A 9,838-nucleotide genomic window follows, 5' to 3' on the forward strand; every position below is an offset into this window, starting at 1 on the left:
TCATATATTTGTAAGGTAAAATATGCTCTGAAGCCAAGATAACAAAATTTATAATGTTTTATTGAGAATTTCTCTGATTAATTTGTTCACTTTCAAGGTATAGTACTGACTACTAAAATTCTGCAGTAAGTTTTGGAACTTATATTGAATATCTAGGACATAAAAGTGATAGAAATAATTGCTATAATACGAGTTGTACAATATAGTAGAATAATGTGAAATTAACCTTTTTGTTTCTATACCATGTTTACAGTGTTTTCTGTGAATTTTTTTAAGTTTTAATGACTGTTACTTAAGACAAAGAATCACAACACAAAGGTAAAAATATTTGCCATAAATCTTTAGCTATGAAAGAGCAACAGGACATTGCTGCTATGATGTTAGGGAAGAGAGTCAAACAGGTAGAAAAGGCAGGAAAGCAAAAGGAAGTAAACTAACAGGGATATTATCAAATAAGTAAAGAAATAACAAAACGAAAAGAGAAGTATGAGTCTCCTTTCTGAATCTGAAGAAATGAAGGAAAGAGGGAAAGAGGATGAAAAGAATAAAGAACAGTCAAATGGCTAATAACATCGATAAAAAAAAATGTAGAAATTTTGCCAGAAGCTATTAGCACTATAGTCTTTTTATTGTTGCTGTTATTGTAACTATTGCTATAATTAAGAAGAATTTATTTTATGCTCACTGGTCATTTGGGAGGAAGCAAGAGTCAACCAGCTTCATAGAATTCCAAAATGAAATAGACAGCTAACCTAGACAGGAGTTAAAAAATGAACTTGAAGTTTATTTGGGCTAAGAAAGGTTTTCCTAGTTATTCAGTTCACAATTTCACCTACAGAGATCAAATTTAGCACTGATTTCCATGAGATGATTTTCTGAAATATTCTCAAATTCTACATATCTCATTATTACTCACCCTGCAGACCATTCACATTCACAAGTTGCCCCTGAGGAATAATCACTTGAGCCAGTCCTGTCTGGGTGGATGGAATTACATGAAGAACCTGTCCATTTTCTGAAGGGCTGGCAACAATCATCTTGGTAACATTGAAAAAAAAAAGTTTTAATAAGCTTATAATACTTTAATAAAATTATGTTTAAATAAGCGATGGGCATGCTTATCTCTTCGGTGGTTATAAATTGTTAAAGACATATTTATCTCTATGATGGTTACTATTACTTCCTTTCATTTTATAGATGAAAACAACTAACATACATAAAACATTTTTCCACAGCCTCACAACTGAGAAGTGATAAAGCCAGAGATCAAAACAGAAAGTTTGAGCCTATGCTCTATGATCTTAACTACATACGGTCTTAATTACTACTTAATAATCTGGCAAGGCTCTAACTATTATAAGCTTAATATATTATATATTCCTGTATGAAATATTTAAGTCAACTAATAATAAATTAAAGTCAACTGGTAAGATTAATTAATGTTTTACTAAGTATGTTACTGCTATACAGTTACTTATAATCTATACTTACCATTTGTGCATTAGAATCCCCCAGTGGCTGAAGTTCATATTGAACAGGTTGTCCATTTTGGTCTACCAGATGGAATTGTTCTGCAGAAAGAGTCTGTGTCTGATTCAGGGCCCCAGGGATAGCCTGTGATGTGAGTGAATTTTCTGTTTCATGAGTAGTGCTTGGTAAAATTCTTGAAGAACCATTTTGCCCAAAGGATGGATCCCTGGAATCCATACAAGTCAGATGCTTTTGCAAAGGAAAAAAAATCATTGGAGTGCTTGTAAAATAAGGTGCTACTTGTCTTAATAGAATGTTTGTAATAAAAATATACATTTATTTTTCAGCAAATTATTCACTTTACTTCTTCCAAGAGTTATCTATTCAGACTGATAAAGACAGAAAGCAGCAAAGTGGAATTGTTGATTTTAACTATATTTACAAATTTTAAATTGAATTTTACATATGAATGAATCCTGAAATGATTAATTCAATGTAAATTTTTTCTTATGCACAAATTTTAATGAATTACTCAAAGTAAAACTTTCTACATAATAGGAGAGTTAAGTGGATAAATGTTAAAATTCTTGAGATGATACTTATCCTCAAGCATAAAAAGTTGCTAAATGGCATGTTGTTTTCCCAGTTGAATCCCTTATCCTCAAGCATAAAAAGTTGCTAAATGGCATGTTGTTTTCCCAGTTGAATCCCAACCTCAAATACCTGAGAATCTGTTTTTGACTCTTTGGAATCATTATGGTTGACTATTAGTGAATCAGACTGTTCCATGATGAAGTCATATTCAGTTCCATGTTCTTCTATTATTTAATAGCTGAAAAAGTTCAAGTTTCTAATCAGCTATAACACTTAACATTTATAGTACACCTATTTTAAACAAATCTGTCATCTCCTCGATTGTATTTTCAATTTAATCATATCCAGTCTATAGATAAGAAAATAAACATTTTTTTAAAATTACATAGCAAGGCATGAGAACACATTCAAGGCTAAGGTTAACATTATATAGTCCCTTCATGCTGCCCTAATTATAGTTCTGTGTTAACCTGAAAGAATGCTGTTTTATGATTACTTAAAATATATAAATTCTCATTTTACAAAGATTTTTGCACAAATAAAGGCTTTTAGTATTTTAAGTTAGGTGCGGACTTTTAGAGAATGAGGTAATTTTAGGAAGAATTTCATGGTATAGCTAGGGATTACACATAGCTCTCACCTTTTTATACAATCAAGCCACTTAATATTGGCTTGAAAATGAAGATACATTTCCAGAAAGCTTGAGCCATGTGAGACCTAGGAGGTTCTCAGTAGGTGGTGATTTTCTCTCTCTCTCTCACACACACACATATACACACACCCTTCATCTTCCAGGATACTGCAGAAGTATTTTTGATTGTGTTAGCTGCAACTTCAGAAGTATTTTTGGTGTGTGTTACCTGGAGGGAAGAGTATTACCAGTATCTAATATGGAGAAGCCAGATAAATTGTTAAAATGGTTGCAGTGCACTAAGTTCAGTGGACAGCTCCCACAACAAAGATGTCCACAGTGCTGAGCTTCAGATAACTTAGCAGAGCATATGATGCTACCTACAGGTCTATATTTGCTAAATGACATTTTATGTCTAAAAATTGGAACAAGGTCAAAATGAAATTGGTAAAGAATACCACTCAAAAATATAAAATAAACTTCATAAAATCATTTTTTTAAAGACTTATTTATTCAAGCAGAACTGGGGTACAGGCCAGAGGTGCAGGGGTAAGAGGATTCACCAAGGACAGAGTGGGAAGAAGAACAGACAGATGGCAGAAGTACACTGCTGAAGGGAGAAGCGGGAAGGTCAGGAGGGGTCTGCCTCACCATGTGGATCACCTCCAGGGCCTGGGATCGAATTCTCACTGAAGCAGCTGCAACTAGCTTGCAGTGCTGCACTTTAACCCACTGCACCACCAGGGTGGCCCCCATGAAATCATTTTAAGAGCCCTTCATTTTTTGAAAACATAGCATGAATTCATTTTACTAAATCTTTAGAATTTTTTAAATTAATATGAATAAAATTGAAACTTTTTTCTAGTATATAGGTGTATGGGTTTTAACACAAGTAATCACCACCACAATCAAAATACAGAATAAGTCCATCACCCCAAATTCCCAAAAGTTCTCTTGCCAATCAAACTAATGATTTCTGACCCATCCCTAAATTACAGCTCCAACTATGTAGGCTGTGTAGTCACTGAAAAAAACTCATTATATAAAAGACTCAACAGCAGAGCTTGGGAAGGAGAGGCAAGGCATTCCAAAGACTTACTCCAAGTTTCCTAATAGGTGACCCGATCCCACTACAGATTTTCTCTACAGACCTACTACTTTTTAAAAAAATGTATCTTCTCTTATGTACCTAAAATTTCATCAATGGAATGTTCACTCATTTTAATAAGCATTTTCTCTTATAAATAAAAAAACCTGGCCCTCCCAAGTTGGGACACAGCACTGCAAGCTGGCCACAGCTGCTTCAGTGTTATAAGTTCGATCCCTGGCCCTGGAGGTGACCCACATGGTGCAGCAGACCTCTCCTGCCCTGCCCACTGCTCCCCTCAACAGTGTATTTCGTCAATCTGCCTGTTCTGATCCCTACTCTGTCACATCTGGTGAATCCTCACACTGTCCCTGCACCTCTGGTCTGTACCCCAGTTCAGCATAAATAAATAAATCTTAAAAAAAAGAAAAAACTGGCCCTCCCTGGTGGCGCAGCGGGTTAAAGCACAGCACTGAGAATCTGAAGCCACTTCCGCATGAGTTCGATCCCCACCTGCCCCGGAGGTGACCACATGACGCGGCAGACCTCTCCTGGCCCGCCCGCTGCTCCCCTCAGCAGTGTACTTCGTAGATCTGCCTGTTCTGCTCCCTACTCTGTCTCTGGTGAAGCCTCTCGCGGCCCCTGAGCCTCTGGCCTGTACCCCAGTTCTGTATGCACAAATAAATAAATCTTTAAAAAAAAAAAAAGAAAAAAAAAACTGTAGAAAGGGTTATCAGTCATTAACAAACTTGTGTAAATGTATATAAGAAGAGCTTTCTTCCTTTCAGACCCAGAAAAGTTAAATTTGGAGGTAAGAAAGCAAATACATTTAAAGTTCACAGCACTTCAAAGGGAACCATAGGGCCTGAGTTAGATGCTGCAGTGAAGATAGAAAGCAGTTTGAATATCCAAGAAAAGTGCACAGGTGAAGGACAGGGATGATGTGAACGTTAGACAATTGCCAAACACAAACTACCTGCGCTTCAGAATTTTACTCAGAATGCAATATTTTTTCAATAGAAGAAAGTTAACTACCTACCTTTTACTGGGACTGAAAACTCAAAATTTTCCTTTCAGTATATATTATAGTATGTTTATAGTACAGGTAACAAGCTTTTGTGGCGACACTAAGGAAATAATATATAAAGTAGTTTTTATAGGTAAAAAAAAAAGGGTTGTAGTATTCTATTCACCTAACCCATTATTGAAATGGAAATTGAAGAACATTTTAAAAGTTACAGATAACCTTTTTAAAAAGCTATTTCAATGCAACAGAAAGTACTTCTCCTTCCTATGCTAATTATTTCACCAATTTGCATTACCACTACCAAACCTGACAACTCTAGTGACTAAAAAATACCCAATTTTCCCAATTAATGTATAACATTAGTAAATGTTATTAATCATCATCCCTGTCACTTAACTACATTAATTTTTTTAAGAAAGAAGATATTAATATTAAATAGTTTAAATATAAAATGTTCTTTTCCAACTGGTAACTATAGACAGAAAAAAGTATACTTTGACTTTTTCATTACTAGTAGAGGCCACCCTGGTGGCCTAAGGGCTAAAGTCTCAGCACTAGGAAGCTATCAGTAGCTTCTGCACCAGGAGTCTGATCCCCCACCAGGGAGCTGATTCAAGTGGTGCAGCAGACCTTTCCTGTCTGGCCCCAGCAGCCCTCAGCACTGTACTTCAGTACACCTGCCTGTTCTGCTCTCCAGTCTGTCTCTGGTGAATCCTCTCAACACCACACTCCCACCCTCTGGCCTATTCCCCAGCTCTTGTATGCATAAATAAATAAAACAAATCTTTTAAAAATATACAATAGCTAACTTTTATAAAGTTATTACTTTTAATTAGTTGAAAATTAAATGATTACCTTCAGGAAGTAACTCAAGTTTAAATCCCAGGTCTCAAGCATTCTCCTATCATCGGCGCCCTTGAGTGTCCACTGAGGTTCTTCCTTTTATGGGCACTAGATCAAGATAGTAGCAGTATCATTTATGTGAAAGCTTTATCTTCATAGCAACATCTTTTCTGCAATGAAAAGGTATTCAATGTATATTTTACTACACCTAAAGAAAACTGCTAAGTTTTGTTATACAGGCTTTATTATAAAATAGCCATTATCATCTTGGAATAGTAGAACCATCAATTGACTTAGTTGGGAGAGAAAAACTAGGAATGACTTCACATGTAACTGTGTACTTCAGGGTAGGTGACAATCTTTCTGTGTCAGTTTCCTTATCTAAAATTGGGATTTAGGCCCTCCCTGGTGGCACAGCGGGTTAAGGCACAGCACTGCAAGCTAGCTGCAGTCTGATCCCCAGCGCCCAGGGCAGACCCACATAGCACCGCAGACCTCTCCTGTCCTCCCCTCAGCAGTGTACTTTCTCAGTCTACTTGTTCTGCTCCCTACTCTGTCTCTCATGAATCCTTTCACCACCCTTGCACCCTTGTATCCCAGTTCTGTATGCGTAAATAAATATTTAATAAAAATAAAATAAAATTAGGTATTTGGACAAAGGTTTTATTTCAACTCTCACATTCTCTAACTGCTAGCAAAATAAGTACCTTTATAGCAAATTATAATTCTCTTCACAAGTATTTACTAATAGGCAATCCTTTGGAGCCATAGAAATTTTAAGATTAAAGGCTCCCCTTCCTCACAGTCACTCCCTATAATATCCTGGGATTGATTAGACAATTTTATCTTATTACTGACTTTTGACAAACAGAACAGAAAGATATATTACATGTGAAGCCCAGGCAATTACTGGACCTCAGAAAACACACACATTAAATTTGGCTAACAAACTGTTTTCTAGAATGCTTCATATCACATTTTAAAAAGTAGATTTTACCTTATATCAAAAGCAAAGATTAGGAACAAACTGTTATACTAGAAATTCAATTTTTATTTATAGGGAAATTGTTTATATACTGAATAGACAGCAGAAAGGAAGAGACTAGTCAGCTGTTACTTATATCTCTCTGTACCATTCTTGGCTACTGCTATCTTCAGTATGCTCAACAGCATTTCTAAAACTTTAGAGGTAATTCCCTGCAGCAATTTTTAAAAACCTGTCCTAAAACCTGATTTTTTTGTTGAGTTTTCTCTAGACTTCTGTGTAGTAAATGTATCCATTAAACCAATATCTCAGGGAAAAAACCCCAAACAGGATAACTGAATGATGAAGCCATTTGAAGTTTAGTCTTAATTCAATTCAAGGTATCAATTCAAGGTACTATAATTACGATTTAAAGATTCTTGAAAACATTAAAATTCAGTGTTCAATCTTATTGACTACATTAATATTGCTCAAAAGTACTTTAGAAAATAAAATTTCTCATATTCCTTTTAGAATATATGCAAAAAATACTATGAATCAATTGTGACATAAATTATATCAAGGTTCCTAGTTCACAAATACCTTACAGAATTTTTTTACAGATGAGTTTTGAAAGCTATAGTATATTTCAAACATTTAAATGTATGCAAATATACAACCTATTTTTACTTTTACTTTTTAGTGAAAACTATTTAGTTAATATTCAGTGTCTCTTATTTAAGGTTTGCTCTTCCTATAAATTTTCCCATATACTTGGTTTCTATGTACTTCTTACCCTGTATATACACACATTTTTTTAACCTCTTGTTCTTGATGCTTTACAAATTACTTCACTTAATTTTCCAATTTCTCTAAAGAAAGATCCTATTACCTGTTTAAATTTTTAAAAAACTAAAGTTGTCAAGAAATTTGTTCAACATCTGAGCATTAGAGCTCAAATTCCAAACCATGTAGAAAAAAATTAGTATTCGAAAGCCCATAAACAGTCTTTATATCAACCCCCACCATGACATAACATTAAGAAACCTATAATAAAAAAAATATTTCCCAACTGTCGTTCTCCAGACAACTGTGTGTCTCCATGAGAACCATGGTAAATTAATCAAGTAGGAAATCAATGACTATACATTTTTAAACATATTTTAACAATGGTAATTATCAACAATTTTTTTAAATCTGAGAAAAAGAAAATTATTTGAAAGCTAATTTCAGGTTTTATGAATTGTAATTCAGGCAATTCTACTGTAACTCAAAAACCTCCTATGATTAAGGAATGGTGTTTAAAACTGAAATTTCTTTCCATGTCTACCAAATTCTGAAAACACAAAGAGCAAGACTTCAATTAAAGAGTTTCAAACTTCTGGTGGTTTAAAATGTTGGAGGTATATAATTCTCATCACTACATGTAATTACATTGTTAATTGAACATGGTCTCAATTTGTAAGTCCAGTTCTTTCCTAGGACTTCAGTACAACGATTTTATTTTACCTTTCTAATAATAGGCTAATCTCCCTTCTTCCATGTTTCATTGCTTCTAGTTAAGCGGACATCTAACTGATTATGATGGTAACAATTGTTAACTTTTACTCTGTGGCACTTGACGCTTACAATTGACCAAAGTGCCGCACAAAAACATTGATAAATACGGAGCTGAGGCAGAATTCGAACCCATTCCAACGCATTCGGATTCCGGGGACCGCGTTCTGAAAACTCGAGGAAATAGAAAACCATCCTAGTTTCCACTGTCATGGCTAAGAAATTCTTTTTCGCTTACAATCGTTCAACTCGCTTCTTACATTCTACAGTTGATCTAACCATCAGTTTACTCTATTCAGGTGGAGAACATCTTTAAGCCACAGACAATGGGAAAGCGTTAGTTGTCTTCATCTGCACACATACCGCTCTGCCCACACTTTGGCAATCCAGTTCTGCCTGATTCTAAACCGCTGTCTCTTGAAATTCCCCTCTGGGAGCTTTTTTAGTGAATGCGTCAGAAAGTGACTTTCAGGTCTGAATGACTCTCCATTCTTGCCCTCTCAGAAAAACAACTTAAATTTAACTAGAACAATTCTCGGGATCACTGATAAGAAGACACAGACCTCTGGGTAACGTAAAGATTCAAAAAAGAAAAAAAAGGCAAAAAACGGAGTACCTAGGAGGACGCTTTCCCTTCTAAAAAAAAAAAAAATCCTATATTAAAAGGGCTTATAAAGGGGGGTGGGCCCTAGATGGGGGCGAGAGACAGCGCAAAGGACCACACACACAGGGCGCTCCCACGGCTGAGTCCAGGTCCTGCGCGGCGCAGTAGCGCGTCTCGGGCTCAGCAACGCGCGAGACACCTTCTCAAGCCTGCCGGCCGCGGGCCCAGGAGTCCGGTGCGAACCGGGGGTTTAGGCCTCGCCTCGGGAGGTACCAAAGAGGCCCGAGGAGGGGCGCAAGCAGTGCGGCCTGGGCTGGTTTCCGCGGAGAGCCGCTGGGGAGCAGCAGGGGCCGGCGGTTGCTCGGGGACCGGGCGGGTCAGGAGGTGTCGGGAGGAGAGGCTGGAGGAAGAAAGGGGGGTTGGGAGGCAGCATCCGGTCGGCCGGCGCAGACGGCGCTGCCAAACCTCCGACACCCCCAAACCACCGCCGCCGAGCGCCCTACAGGGCGAGGAGGGAAGTCCACAAAGTGCTGGAGCAGAGGGGAGAAAATTCAAAACGAGTCTACTCAACCTCGTCTTGGCTCCGAGGCCCCGCCATGGAGACCAGCACAATGCGCAGGCGCAGCTTTCCGAGCGCGCGCCGCGTAGCGCCACGAGATAAGGCCACAATCAGCCACCGTCGTGTGTTTGCCCCTCGGAATCTTTTTTTTTTTTTTTTTTTTTTTTGGTGTGCTCCCACCTCTCACCTGGATCCAAACGCCTGAATCTAGAGACCCAACTCACGAAAAATCTAGATAGTGAGATTCCGACTGGGAGTATGCGTGAAATAAGCCCCGAAAGGCTTTAATAAGTTAAAGAGACAGAGGGAATAGATCTGGCTGAAGGGAAGGATAAATTCAAGTCAGCTACTCTGCGACTAACGTCGTTTAAAAAAAGACTACAACTCCCAGTAGGTGCAGCGTCTGAGAAGAGCTGATTTCTGGGAGTTGTAGTATCTAGGAGCTGGGTTTGAAATATCGGGTCTAATATTCAGCCTTTAAAAAGGTGGGGGGGGGGGGATG

The 9,838-nt window shown here is 37.5% G+C and overlaps 1 protein-coding gene across 5 annotated transcripts in view; it reads right to left on the minus strand.

Moving 5' to 3' along the window:
• The window catches only part of CARF (calcium responsive transcription factor), a 35,401-nt gene extending 26,024 nt beyond the window's left edge, over positions 1-9,377 (minus strand). Inside the window, exons 1-6 of one of the 5 annotated variants that reach the window (XM_012728088.1) lie at positions 9,349-9,377; positions 5,665-5,817; positions 2,705-2,924; positions 2,194-2,302; positions 1,492-1,719; positions 917-1,037 (exon numbers count right to left, since the gene is read on the minus strand). In XM_012728088.1, the coding sequence (XP_012583542.1) occupies positions 917-1,037; positions 1,492-1,719; positions 2,194-2,259 (415 nt within the window). In that variant the 5' untranslated portion in view covers positions 2,260-2,302; positions 2,705-2,924; positions 5,665-5,817; positions 9,349-9,377. Of the gene's footprint in view, positions 1-685; positions 741-916; positions 1,038-1,491; positions 1,720-2,193; positions 2,303-2,704; positions 2,926-5,664; positions 5,823-8,536; positions 8,589-9,348 lie in introns of those variants that run through there. The other 4 variants (XM_012728091.1, XM_012728094.1, XM_012728097.1 and 1 more) reach the window with 4 other exon arrangements.
• Positions 9,378-9,838: the final 461 nt, after the last annotated feature.

The sequence above is a fragment of the Condylura cristata genome, unplaced genomic scaffold, assembly GCF_000260355.1.
Source record: "Condylura cristata isolate star-nosed mole 26May11 unplaced genomic scaffold, ConCri1.0 scaffold00002, whole genome shotgun sequence".
NCBI lineage: Eukaryota > Metazoa > Chordata > Mammalia > Eulipotyphla > Talpidae > Condylura > Condylura cristata.